Genomic DNA, 14,281 nt, shown 5'->3' with positions numbered 1-14,281 from the left:
TCATGTATGAAACGAGTTGCCAGTCCAGGTTTGATGCATGATATTGGATGCTTGGGGCTGGTGCACTGGGACGACCCAGAGGGAGGGTATGGGGAGGGAGGAGGGAGGAGGGTTCAGGATGGGGAACACAGATATACCTATGGTGGATTCATTTTGATATTTGGCAAAACTAATACAATATTGTAAAATTTAAAAATAAAATAAAATTAAAAAATAAAAATATAAAAAAAACTTCAATTAAAAAAATAAAATAAAAATATATATTAAAAGAAAAAAAGTAATAAAAAAAAAAAAAGAAAATAATGATAGCTGAGGTGACAATGGGTCCAAGAACATGGCCTATAACTTTTTTCCTTTTAGATTTCTTGTTTTTGATGAGGTATGTTTCTAAAGTCTTTGTTGAATTTTTACCATATTGCTTCTGTTTTATGTTTTGGTTCTTTGGCCATGAGGCATGTGTGATCTTAGCTTCCTGACAAGGGATCGAACTCACACCTCCTGCATTGGAAGGTGCAGTTTTAACCACTGACCGCCAGGGAAGTGCCAGCCTATATACTTGTAAAGTTATTACTTAAATAATAATGACTTTATCATTTCAGAAATGAGGAAACTTTACCTAATCTACTATATTCCCAATAGTATTACAATCCAGAACTGAACCATAAATATCTTTCCAATTTTCTGCAGTCTGCAGAGCTTGATCCAAAGTAAGCTCAACAGAAAGATGTGTTCAGTCACTAAATCATGTCCGACTCTTTGCAACCCCATGCATTGCAGCATGCCAGGTTCCCCTGTCCTTCACTGTCTCCCAGAGTTTGCTCAAACTCATGTCCATTGAGTCAGCGATGCTATCTAACCATTTCATCCTCTGTCGCCCCCTTCTCCTTTTGCCTTGAATCTTTCCCAGCATCAAGGTCAATGGAAAAATATCCAAGGGTAAATTTAACACAATTCTTTTTAACCTCATATGTCATTGTGTTTGTGGAGGAGAGGCATTTAATGCGGGATTTTTGTAGTAATGGACTCATTATTAGTGTTGATGTTGATTACTGATGTTGCTGCTTGTTGCTGTTGTTCAGTCACTCAGTTGGGTCTGACTTTTTGTGACCCCATGGACTGCAGTCCACCAGGCTTCCTAATGTTGTTGCTGCTGTTTTTAAATTTTATCAACTGATTTATCAGCAAACACTCTGTTCTCCTTCAGCTGTAATTAGAATTTGTATTTCTACCATTTTGGTGAACTGATATAGCTAAGAATCTGGAAGCTCTCATTGATTTTAAGATGATATTTATCATTAGACTCATTAAAAATCTCCAACTGGGTAATAATGTACCCCTGACTTTTTAGACTTAAAAGAGGTAAAATTTTAAACTAAGAGGTTATAGAGGATCACATCTGACTTGTTCTAATGGGAAGTAGTCATTTTTATAATTTGAAGTAACAGCATTTAATAAGTAATAAACTGTTAATATTCTACCTTTCGTGGACTCAAATGATTTTAATTGAAAATGTTATTTATATTTTATTGAAGAATAGTAGTAAAATTTTATGAAAGTAAAGGAGATATGTAATCCCTCTATAACTTTATGAAATAATAGCTATTACTGCAGAAAATTAAAATTTTAAAATAATGCTTTTGCCATCCAGGCAAATATTTTCATCACATTCTTCTTCCTTTTTATATTGTAATATTTGTCAATCTCATCAGGATATTTAGCAGATTTTCCCTTTGCTATGTACCTATGATAATTCATTCTTTATTACAAGCTGACACATTCACCATAGAAAGCTTGTTTTCTCCACTCAGGATCACATTTATCTGAAAAGAAATTCACAAGACTATCATCTCAGCAGATGTTGACCATTTTTGCTAGTTTAGAAAGATGTTATGGGGGGTTGTCAGAGTCAAGTATGTGTTAATCAAACGACTTCTAAGTTGACAGTCACTGAATGCTTGAGTTTGAAATAAAAATCTGTGTTATTTAGTTTCAGTTTAATAGACTTCACCACACACAAATCCTTGAGTATCACACAGTCTTTGTCTGGTTGTTCTCCTTATTATATAAGCTCTGATTTGGACAAGCCCTTATCCCAGACAAAAGGTATGTTTTATTTAAACAGACACCCTAGTTAAAAGAGTGCCTCTTCAAATTTTCACTGTGCAAGAAGTGAGGCCTCAGACACTGGGTGGATGGTCCCAGAAGGGCAGGTGGGGTATTTGCTCCACCATCCCACTCTTCACTCACTGGCCTGGTCTCTGCTACAGGCACAGGATCCGGCCTCCCTGTGCAGGGAGAGAGGAGGGATGCATCTGGGGAGAGGGTCCCCTCTGGGGACCCTGATGAGTGGGGACCACTGCTGACTCAGGAACTGACCCTTTTTTGGGTCACTTTGCTGCTTTGGGGCCACCATGCTGCTTCCTGTCCCAATCCCATCCTGATGCATGTGGGCCACTGCTCTACTATCTCTGCCTCACTACAAAGACCACATCCAAGCCCAGGGAGGCTGGCAGGTCATCGCAGAGCCTGCTCCCTTCTGCTGGGACTGGGTAGTGTGGAAAGGTCTGCAGGTCTTGTTGCCAACTAAAAACTGGCACTTGCCATCTGCCTCTACAAGGATTAAATCACAAGATGCTGTGACTGCTGACCTTCAACACCCCTGAAAGGAATTCAGGGTGGGGATCTGGAATGAGGCACTCTGCTTGGGACGAAACTGGCAGAACAAATCTTCAGCTAGTTATTTTCAGGAAATGGTTTTATGAGCCCAATCTCTTCGCATCGAGAAAAGCACTAAAATCATAAATGCTGACATCTGTTCTTCACGAAAGCAGCAACCTTCTGCAAAATGTGTGCTTGATTGCATGTATTCCCCTTTCACTAAAATCACACGTATCCTGACTTTCCCCCATACCTCTTTGGAGAAATTTCTCAGAGCTCTCTGAGATGCTGTCTCCCAGGTTATAGTCCACATTTTGCCCCAAATAAAACTTAGCTCACAACTCTCATGTTGTGCTTTTTATTCCTGTTGTTGACATTGTCCAGCACTGGCTGGAGTGCCTGAGCACAAAGGGTCAGAGTGAGGTCTGGGATAGGGGCAGGAGTTACTCTTCAGGTGCTACTCCCTGGCCTAGGCATGGCCCACAGAGTGCCAGCTTAGCTGGATAAAATCCAGTTGACTTTGTGTGTGAGTTGTGAACCCTACTGTATGCATCACTGTCCACCAGCCTGCAGCAGAAAACAGGCAAAAAGTGAGATCTGCCAATCCTGATCCTCCAACATGTACACAAATGTATACAAATGCATATACGTAAGTCTCTAACATCAAGGTTAGGTAACTTTTTGGAGATAAAATTGCCAACATCCATTGGATCATAGAAAAAGCAAGAGAATTTCAGAAAAACATCTACTTCTGTTTCACTGACTATGCTAAAGCCTTTGACTGTGTAGATCACAATAAACTGTGAAAAATTCTTAAAGAGATGGGAATACCAGACCACTTTTATCTGCCTCCTGAGAAACCTGTATGCAGGTCAAGAAGCACCAGTTAGAACTGGACATGGAATAACAGACTGGTTCCAAATTCGGAAAGGAGTATGTCAAGGCTGTATATTGTCACCTTGCTTATTTAACTTATATGCAGAGTACATCATGAGAAATGCCAGGCTGGATGAAGCACAAGCTTGAATCAAGATTTCCAGGAGAAATATCAATAACCTCAGACATAAAGATTACACCACCCTTACATAGAAAGAGAAGAGGAAGTAAAGAGCCTCTTGATGGAAGTGAAAGAGGAGAGTGAAAAAGCTGGCTTAAAACTCAACATTCAGAAAACAAAGATCATGGCATCCGGTCCCATCACTTCATGGCAAATAGATGGGGAAACAATGGAAACTGTGACAGACTTTATTTTCTTGGGCTCCAAAATCACTGTGGATGGTGACTGCAGCCAAGAAATTAAAAGACCCTTGTTCCTGGGAAGAAAAGCAATGACAAACCTAGACAGTGTATTAAAAAGTAGAGACATTACTTTGCCTACAAAGGTCCGTATAGTCAAAACTATGGTTTTTCCAGTAGTCATGTATGACTATGAGAGCTGGACAAAGAAAAGGCTAAAGGCTGAAGAGCTGTTTCTTTTGTACTATTATGCTGGATAAGACTCTTGAGAGTCCCTTGGACTGCAAGGAGATCAAACCAGTCAATGATAAAGGAAATCAACCCTGAATATCCATTGGAAGGACTGATGCTGAAGCTGAAGCTCCAATACTTCGGCCACCTGATGCAAAGAGCCAACTATTGGAAGAAGACCTAATACTGGGAAAAATTGAGGGCAGGAAGAGAAGGGGATAACAGAGAACAACATGGTTGGATATCATCACCAACTCAATGGACATGAGTTTTAACAAGTTCTGGGAGACAGTGAAGGACAGGGAAGCCTGGCATGCTGCAGTCCATGGGATCACAAAGAAGTCAAATACCACTGAGCTGGTGGAACCACAACAATTCTTTGGTTAAGGAAAGCCTCGGGGACCTTTCTGATCACCCAAAGGTAGACTGTGCTCCTTGTCTGAGTTGGTTTCTGGGATTGAAATTAGTCTTCGCAATAAAGTAACAGGGGTGAGAGGCTAACTACAGAAGCCAAGAAGGAGGGATGGAAAAAGATGCCGTAGGTTGGGCATAGGAGAAAAAGCTAAGTGAGAAATCGCCTTTAGTGGGGAGATTTAGGAAGCTTTAACCTGTCTTATCTTCAAGGACTACAGCTGTTTCCTGCTCTTCTCTGTATAGTCATCTCAGGGTATTTCTCAGTTCTAGCACAATCTATAACTCAGGATGGCCCTAGTGGTGTCTGGAGTGAGGGAGGCCCAGGTTCAGTCAGTACAGGAGTGAGCAGGACAGGGAAAGAAGAGAAGCCACAGAAGATAATGCCAGATAGAGGCAGAGCTGCAGCACTGAGGGACCAAGGGTGGACACCGCCCCACAGCCCCACTCCTTGCCCAGAAACCAGTGGAAAGACATCCAGGGAGGGGTCAGGAGTCATAGTACAATCCTGAGCTATAGGTTATCCAGGAAAAAAAACGAGAGCATGTGTTGTTTTGTGCTGCTATTAATACCTAGATAGCATATTAAAAAGCAGAGACATTACTTTGCCAACAAAGGTCCGTCTAGTCAAGGCTATGGTTTTTCCAGTGGTCATGTATGGATGTGAGAGTTGGAATGTGAAGAAAGCTGAGCGCCAAAGAATTGATGCTTTTGAACTGTGGTGTTGAAAAAGACTCTTGAGAATCCCTTGGACTGCAAGGAGATCCAACCAGTCCATTCTAAAGGAGATCGGTCCTCAATGTCTTTATGCTTCAGTATTCTGATCTATAAAGTGATCATCATAATACCACCTCCTCCACAGGGCAGTTCTAAAGATTAGTAAATATATTCAAAGCATTTAGAACTATTCCTGAGTGCGGCAATAGGCTCTGTGCTTTTGTCATCCTGTCTCAGCTGCTTGATGCTATGGCACCAGCTAGTAATTATAGAATTGTTTAGGACAGTACCCTTGACTTCATTCGTGAGTGGTGACTCCTTGAAGGCGGGCAACTGGCCTTCAATTCCCCTGCCCCACTCTCCTCAGAGTATCTCTGGAAATGATCTACAGATGGAACTGAAGGACCCCCAGCCAGTGGCCTTACTTAATGGCAGAGAGGTAAGACTGGAGAGGCACCTTGGCAACCAACCTGAGCCTAAAGTTTGCAGCCCCTGAACACGTCACGTCTAACAGGCCTCCTAAGAACATGTCCTCATCTCATAAGGAATTAGGGTATTCGCTCTGGCTCTGGAAGCTTCCTAAAGGTCTGCATCAGTGGCGGCACTAATGGTGGGTGCATAAAACATAAAGGACCCTCTGGATATGGGAAAGCAATCTTAAAGTGTTTCTTTATTAAAGTTTAATCCTGAATTTACTAGTCAGAATTTAATAATATTGTATAATACGTAGGTAATTTATAAGCGAGAGATCTGTGCATGCTGCATGCTTCAGTCGTGTCTGACTCTTTGGGACCCTGTGGACTGTAGCCCACCAGGCTCCTCTGTCCATGGAATTCTCCAGGCAAGAATACTGGAGTGGGTAGCCATTCCCTTCTCCAGGGGATCATCCCAACACAGGGATGGAACCCATGTCTCTTACATCTCCTGCATTGGGAGGCAGATTCTTTACCACTACGGCCACCTGGGAAGCCAAAGGAGAGACATATACCTGGACTAAAAGTATTTTCTCAATCATGCAGGTTCTGATAGAGACAGTCCCTGGAGTTGCACAGTAAGCCAGGGAAGGGGAAGGGCTTGTGATGAATTCAGTGTAGGAAGAAGGAGTAATCTAAGCTGGTGGGAAGGAGAGAGGGCTTGTGGCTTTATGTCCAGGAGCTGGAGCAGTGACGTTCCCCCCACCTATCCTCAAGAGACCACCTCGGCACTTCTGGCAACTTCTGTAGCCTTGTGAAAACAGCATAGTCCCTCAAAAGTGCCTCAATTTCAAAGACGTGGGCAGGAATGACGTCTTGGGCATGTGGATGTCACACCTCAGCAGATCTCGGCCGGGGCAAGAGATTACTGTTAGAGGGGAAAGGCCGGGCAAACAGGTGTCCCCTCTGAAGCACTCAGAACACTTCTGCCTTCTTTCAGAGGAGAGACAGGAGAAAAAGCACTATTTCACTCATTCAGCCTGGTTCTCCTCTGACGACTGAGGCCAGGAGGCAGCAAACTCTTCCTGTAAAGGGCCAGAAAGTGAGTATCTGCAGCTTGGCTGACCATATGGTCTCTGTCACAACTGTTCCCCTGAGCCACTGCAGAGTGACAGCAAGTACAGATGATGTGAAAGCGACTGGGTGTGGCTATGTATGGACTCAGAAACTTGGATTTCATATGATTCTTACATATCGCAAAATAGTATCCATCTTTTGATTGCAAATCATTTTATAAGGCGATGATCACTTTTAACCCATAAGCACTGCTAAAACAGGTGACCAGATGGATTTAGACCATAAGCCACAGTTTGCCAACCCCTGGCTTAGAGAAAACACGAGTTTTGTTGTTGTCATTCTTTCTTTAAAAGTGTGAACATCTTTCCTTTGTCTCTAACTTGGCATTGATGAATAAAATACTTTTTTCCTCTTGCAGTTGATTTTTCATTAAGCCCCCAGAAGTGTATCAACAAGAGCTAATTCTAAGAGCATATGAATATGGAACAGGGAACCAATATAATCCCTTTTGTTGTCAGTTTTTCTTCAAATTAGATACTGAATGTCACCGAGATGGTTATCTCCGTCTTTTATAAGGGATTGTGTGGAAATAAAATTACCTGAGCTAATAATATGCAACAACTAAATGCAAAAATAGTCCAGTCCCAGACTGAAGCAAATTAAGTAGGCTGAAGGTAAGAGAAACTCTGACAGAAGAATAAATGGGTATTCTCTCTATTTAAACCAAGATATGTATTATTAACACGGGATGGTACTTACAACATCAAGAGTAAAATAAAGGAGTATTTTGTGCCTTTCTTCCTATGATAGAGTGAAATATTGAAATGCAAATATCAATAATCAGCTATAAAAGCAACTTAGCTTGCCTGGATTTCAAAACATATAATTTAGTGTCATACTGCAGTTTAACAGAATTGCTATGATCTACTTGGGAACTGGAAGTTACAACAGTCTGAAGATGCAGAGCCTGATGCCAAGTCCTGGACCACAGCTTCAGCATCCCCATATCCTGGCCCCTGACTGGGATAACGTGTATGATTAGAAATGCAGGCAGCTCTAAGTGTCTGCAAACCAGCACCATAATATTCTCTAAGTTTACTCAGCCATGGGAGGCTTTAGACCAAGCGCATTTCTCTGTATTTTCTTAATTACATTGATTTTATAGTTAAGCTAAGTGTTCTCCAACAAATTTAATCGTGACCTTTAACTAGTTATTTTGCAAACAGTTTCATGTTCTGGAAAACACTTGTCCTTCTTCATGTGGTCTGTGGTTGTGTTCAATTCAAAATATATATTTAATCCAGGAGAGCTAGAGAGTTGAACCACTTGTAAGTGCCAGTGCTGCTGCTGCTGCTGCTGCGTCGCTTCAGTCGTGTCCAACTCTGTGCGACCCCATAGACGGCAGCCCACCAGGCTCCCCTGTCCCTGGGATTCTCCAGGCAAGAGTACTGGAGTGGGTTGCCATTTCCTTCTCCAATGCATGAAAGTGAAAAGTGAAAGTGAAGTCGCTCAGTCGTATCCGACTGTTAGCGACCCCATGGACTGCAGCCCACCAGGCTCCTCTGTCCATGAGATTTTCCAGGCAAGAGTACTGGAGTGGGGTGCCATTGCCTTCTCCACAAGTGCCAGTGAGCAACCACTAAATTATAATTTCCTATGATTCAGCCTAATAGTGTGTACGAAGTAAATTCTCAGTTGGCCTTACTAAATATGCTACATTTTTAGTAAATATGTTTTTTTTCCCTCCCAAGGTTGCCAAAGAGGTAGAAAAGTGTTAGTCACTCAGTGGTCTCCAACTGCAATTCCATGGACTGTAGCCCTCCAGGCTTCTCTGTCCATGGGTTTCCAGGCAAGAGTACTGGAATGGGTAGACATTCCCTTCTCCAAGGGATCTTCCCAACCCAGGGATCAAATCCAGGTCTCCTGAATTGCAGGCAGATTCTTTACCATCTGAGCCAGCAGGGAATCCCCTAAACAGGCATACTGTACCATTAAAAAGGCACTTACCAGCCTTAGGTAAGCACATATGCCTTTATATGTCCTCTGCTTTCTTAAAGCAATTATACTCACTAAATACAGTAATAATGATTTACAAAAAAATTAGTACTACTACCTTTGATTTGCCTGTGTGACAAAATATGCTAACCCCCACTCCCCACCTCCAGACTTCTTTCATTTACAGTCTACTCAGGGAGCTCAACTGGAGTTATATTTGGTTTTTTATCATCATCAGAAACATTAATGAGAAAAGCAGGTCATTTCATAAGGCTTCTGAGGAGAGAGGACACCAACATACACACACATACCCTTTCACAAGGGAGTGTTATTTAAGCTTCCAAGCAGACCCACCCCTCCGTGGGAGGGCCACACCACTATAGACAGACCACTCCTCTGTGGAGAGGCCCCCCTGGTGTGGAAAGGGCCCCCTCTGGGACAGGCCATGCCCCCGCAGGCAGGCCACCCTACTGTGGACAGACCACCCCTCTGTGGAGAGGTCCCCCTTGTATGGAAAGGCCCCCTCTGGGACAGGCCACCCTCTTTGGACAGCTGCCACCCCGTCCCCTTGTGGACAGCCCCCTGGGGGTCCTGAGTACACACCTGTGCTCGTGCGGTACGTGCCCGTGTGTGCTGGCGGCAGAGGGTCCCCCTGGCTCTGGCTGAGACTCCTCATGGGGGGCTTCTGATAGACGCGGTCTTCATAGATGGGGTCGATGTGGTGCTCCGGGGACTGCAGGGCCCGCAGCTCGGGGCCCAGGTGGCCGTGCTGGCTGCTGTACGAGGCCCGGGACCCAGCTGGAAGGAAGGAATAAGGAGACAGTCAGACCCGCCCAATGTTCAGACAGAACTTGTTTTATCCAAGACATGTTCGAATTTGGGGAGGGGGACAGAAACGTTGAAATCTGCAGAAAATCCAATGAACGGCGCGCAATGGTAGCAAGAGGACAAGCTTGTCAGCTTATCAGCATCACCCAGCCGCCTCGCTTTGCTCCCGAGTCTGATCTCTGAATATGGGTGATAATGATGCTGAGATAAATCCACACTGAACAGGGCCAGCGGAACACATTTTTCTCAGCCTAACGACTGGAGCAGATTTCCTCACTGAATAAGCCAGGCAGACTGAAGTCACCCCTAAAAAGCTCTTATTAGTCCACAATTCTTGCACTTGAAATTTTACGGTGGCAGTTCTTATTTAAAGTATGAGCAGGTAAATAAGCCACGGAGGCAAGCCATCTTGATGCTATTCCGAAAAAGTGGACCAGAATTCATCTTCATCAGCGGTTTTTCCCTGGACAATGAGTGAACCAAGATGTTCAGCCTTACAACAGCCTAAATCCCCAAGAGAAGCGGATTTTAAAGAAAAAACAAAAAGGTTTTAAAATGATATTTCCTTTATTCTTACCCTCCAAATGGAAAGATTGGTATCTACTCTACCTTCCTCTGAAATGGTTCAAATGGTTGCCACAAACTGGTTTCATTTCTAAATTAAGGCTACACATTATTGTAAATCCTTATTTGTGTCTTTAGACTTTTTCTTTTTTTTTTGGTTTAGTGTTTTTTGCATTGTGTGGGAAGAGGTGCGGCTTTGAAGCAGTGCTGTGGACCAGGGAATCCGCACAAGAGGAGCAGAGTCTTAGGAGGGCTAAGAGCTTGAACTGACACACAAGAAGATGTTGATGGAGAGCGAATATTTCATCATAGGGATGGCCAGAATCCCAGGAGTGGACATGCCAGGGGAATCATCTCCGTGGGCACAAATGGAGTGGAGGGCATCTAGGGACGCTGAAGGGGCACCATGGAGAGATGGTTACCCAGCGATGGTGAGGACAGGAGCACACAGAGCCAAGTGAGGCTACAGACAATTTTAGCAAGACCCTTCAGATAAATCTCCAAAGCTAACACCCTGCCTGGTACACTCGGATTTAACTGGCAGCTGCCTTTGAACAAACCCAAATGGGAACCCTCCCTTTTAGCTTAAAGTAAGAGGGAGTTGCACTTCCTTGATTTTAGTGGTGTTTGTGGGCGGCTCTCTCTCTCTGTCCTGCCGGTCTACCGCCTTCACTGCTGGCCACTTTAAAGCCAACATCTTCAATGTGCAATGATTGGCTGCTTCTTCAGGATTGTCTAACCTCAAAGATTTTAATATTCTCATCTAGTTTATTTGAGGATAAAGCCATTCAAAAGTTTTGAAACTGCCAATAAACAAATGTTGCTTCACATAGGCTGCTTTACATTTAAATCAACAGAAAACAGAGCGATTCCAAAGGACTGGGGCAAGGTTGGGGCTTCTATGAATTCAATCTTGATAACAATTACTGAATGTTTTGAGGCAAGGGAAGGGAATAAAGTTGGCAAGTTCTTACCTTTCCTTTTGCTAGTAATTAAATAAATTCTGGTTTAGACAGCGTTCCAATGAGTGATAGATTCAAAATAACTGTTTTGCATAATTAGGTTCATTGCATCTGATTTATCAAATGCCAACATCACAGTGAATATTATCTCATGCTGGTATTTTCCAGGAATATATTTAAGTATGATACGCCTTGAGTTCTTGCTGTCAGTTCTTCCTACTTCTGAAGGTTTTGATAATATTCCAAGGACTTACAAGTGTAAAAAAACTAGGAAGCAGTCATTATATCCAAATGTCGTATAGTTAAATAAAAGTTATCCATCATAGATTTAGAGTTTTAACTTTATTGCTGTTCCTTGATTCTAAGCAGTTAAAAATATTCAATGATGAACACTAAAAGGACCTGCTTTTCTTTTAAGCTGTGACATGAGCTGAGGGTACATACAAAAATCCTCTTCTTACAAATGGGCATTAAGAAATGTTTACTCTCTTATTAAGATAAGGGCTATTTTGGTGGACATCAGAATTTCTATGTGCTGGTACAATGAAAAATGCAATAGTAAAATTATTAAATATTTGAATAGTATAATATACTTTCTTTTTTTATTATTATGTTCTTGATAGAACTGAAAGTTCACAGTGTTTCCCTGTGGAGACATTTCTGCAAAATACCTTTGCATATTTAAGTACTGTGCACAGCGCTGAAATGAAGCATTTTAAACTGAGCATTGTTTACACTCCTTTTATCCACTGTAATCAAGTTTTAGTGGCTCATGGGTGGGTGGGCACAGCTATTGGCATGAGAGGTAGAAGCAGGAGAAAAGAGGGACAAGGAATTAAAGGCTACAACTTCCAGAATTCATGCCTTTTACCACTCTTGCTCAAAAAAGCACATATCAGATCCTTACTACCAAGGCCTATTTGGGATTTTTCTGGTGATCCAGTGGCTAAGACTCTGAGCTCCCAACGCAAGAGGCCTGGGTTAGATCCCTGGTCAGGGAGCCAGATTCCACATGCCCCAACTATTGATCTTCCACGCTATAACTAAGACCCAGAGCAGCCAAATAAGTAAATGAATATATTTAAAAGAGTAAAACAAACAAAAATCAAGCCTATTTTATTTAGAGGCAATTTCAAGGAAAAAAAAAATTGTCACATCACCTGTTCTGGGACTGTGCTCCAAAATCTCACGCTGTTGCTGTTGTTTCAGTCTCCGAGTCATGTTCAGTTCTTTGGGACCCCAGGCACTGGCTGTAGCCCATCAGGCTCCTTTGTCCATGGGACTCCCCAGGCAAGAATTCTGGAGTGGGTTGCTATTTCCTTCTCCAGGGGATCTTCCTGACGCAGGGATTGAACCCACATCTCTTGCATCTCCTGCACTGGCAGGTGGCTTATTTGCCACTGAGCCACCAGGGAAGCCCACAAAATTACATGAGATGGTATATAGATTTGCTGATTCAAAACAACACACTTTTCTTTAGTAGTAATTTTCTTTTATCATTATGACCTACTTGACAGCGAGTCCTCATCATAACACTGGACTCAAAACACTACTAGTAAACATTTGCATCTTTGCCAGAAACTGGAGCAACGTTGTCATCACGAGAAAAATGTTAGAGAAACTCTGACTTTGTTAAAATGTCACAGATGTCAAGGCCAATTGTGGTGGTGGAGAACAGGTCTGAGAGCCTTGCCTTGAACAAGCTGAGGGCTCAGAACTGCAGTGTGGCAAAGGGCAGTGGAAACACAGATGGGCCAAAGAGAAAAGAAAAAGCAGATCCCACAGCCCAGACCAGCTGAATCAACTGGTCCCCAGCCATTGCAGACGTAGGTCATACAAGTGTAATCCCTGAGTGTCCAGAAGGCACTTAATGACTAATTTCTGCCACAAAAAGTACAGCATCCAACGTCAGTCATCTCTCAGTGCTCTCATATGCTTTTACTCGTCCTACTTCTCCACTTCACAAGACAAAGCTTGGGCCTAGAGAGCCCCAGCCCTGGCAATTTTCATATATATGTTTCTGAAATTAGTGGGTTTGAAGACTCCCACCTGAAGCATCAATGATCCATATGCAGGCTAACAGAGGTTGGGATCCAGGAGGGCTGAAGGGTATTGAAATAGCCCTGTGCAGGCCAGGCCCTCCTGCAGGTCCAGGAGCCCTGGAAGACTGGGAAGAACCTCACACTGATGCAGGACCAGGCTTGAGACAGTTGCTGCACAAGAGCCACCATGTGTCCTAGGACCTCAGTCATCAGCTCACTGCTGCTAGCGCTGGCTTGAAGGATGGTCAGATGGCTTAAATCAGGTCACTCCTGGCCACCTGGTGGTGGGGCTGGTGATGGGAGGTGAGCGGAAAGGTTTAGTTCTAGGCAGAGACATGTAACCAAGCAGGACCCTATGGGGTCTTCCTGGGACAGGCCCTACCCCACATGTCCTCTGCTGTAGTTCCTCTCTTAAATGCCAAGATAACAGTATCGGATGCACACTTCCTGAGTTGTTTTACAGATGCTAAGTGGAGAAAATTAACTACTTGATGACCATGAGCCCCTAGATCTATGGGCACTGTTATCTATCAGAGAATTGTTCTTGAGCTGATTACATATCCTGTGATCCAGTCTTTCTCACCTGGCTTTTAAAAATGCTTTGCTAAGAAACCCTTTAGGGAGCTTGGGTTATTTTGAATACGAGGCACTAATTCTTGCTGGCCCTGCAATAAGCCTTTCTCTACTCCAAATGCTCAACTTTGGGTTTGCTTGGCCTAACTGTGCATCAGGCACAGGAACTTGAGTTGGGTAATGGATGGATGTATGCTGAAGAATTGATGCTCTCAAATTGTGGTGCTGGAGAAGACTCTTGAGAGTCTCTTGGACAGTAAGGAGATGAAACCAGTCAATCCTAAAGGAAATCAACCCTGAATATTCATTGGAAGGACTGATGCTGAAGCTGAAGCTCCAATACTTTGGCCACCTGACCCAAAGAGCCAACTCCTTAGAAAAGACTCTGACACTGGGAAAGATTGAGGGCAGAAGGAGAAGGAGGTAACAGAAGGTGAGATGGTTCAGTGACATCACCAACTCAACGGACATGAGTCTGAGCAAACTCCAGGAGACAGGGAAGGACAGGGTGTGCTGCAATCCTTGGAGTCGCAAAGAGTCCGATTCGATTTAGCAACTGGGCTCCAGGGGCTCA

General features: G+C 43.3%; 1 protein-coding gene across 4 annotated transcripts in view; it reads right to left on the bottom strand.

Annotated features, from left to right (window-relative positions):
- CTNND2 (catenin delta 2) overlaps nt 1–14,281 on the bottom strand; it is a 1,127,175-nt gene that overhangs the window by 422,762 nt on the left and 690,132 nt on the right. For all 4 annotated transcript variants that reach the window (XM_025270807.3, XM_025270808.3, XM_044932646.2 and 1 more), the window contains one exon: nt 9,342–9,536. In XM_025270807.3, coding sequence (XP_025126592.1) covers nt 9,342–9,536 — 195 coding nt within the window. The remainder of the gene's footprint in view (nt 1–9,341; nt 9,537–14,281) is intronic.

The sequence above is a fragment of the Bubalus bubalis genome, chromosome 19, assembly GCF_019923935.1.
Source record: "Bubalus bubalis isolate 160015118507 breed Murrah chromosome 19, NDDB_SH_1, whole genome shotgun sequence".
In the NCBI taxonomy this organism is placed as follows: domain Eukaryota; kingdom Metazoa; phylum Chordata; class Mammalia; order Artiodactyla; family Bovidae; genus Bubalus; species Bubalus bubalis.
The sequence above is the reverse complement of the archived record's forward strand: the minus strand, read 5'-3'. Positions and strand labels throughout refer to the sequence as shown.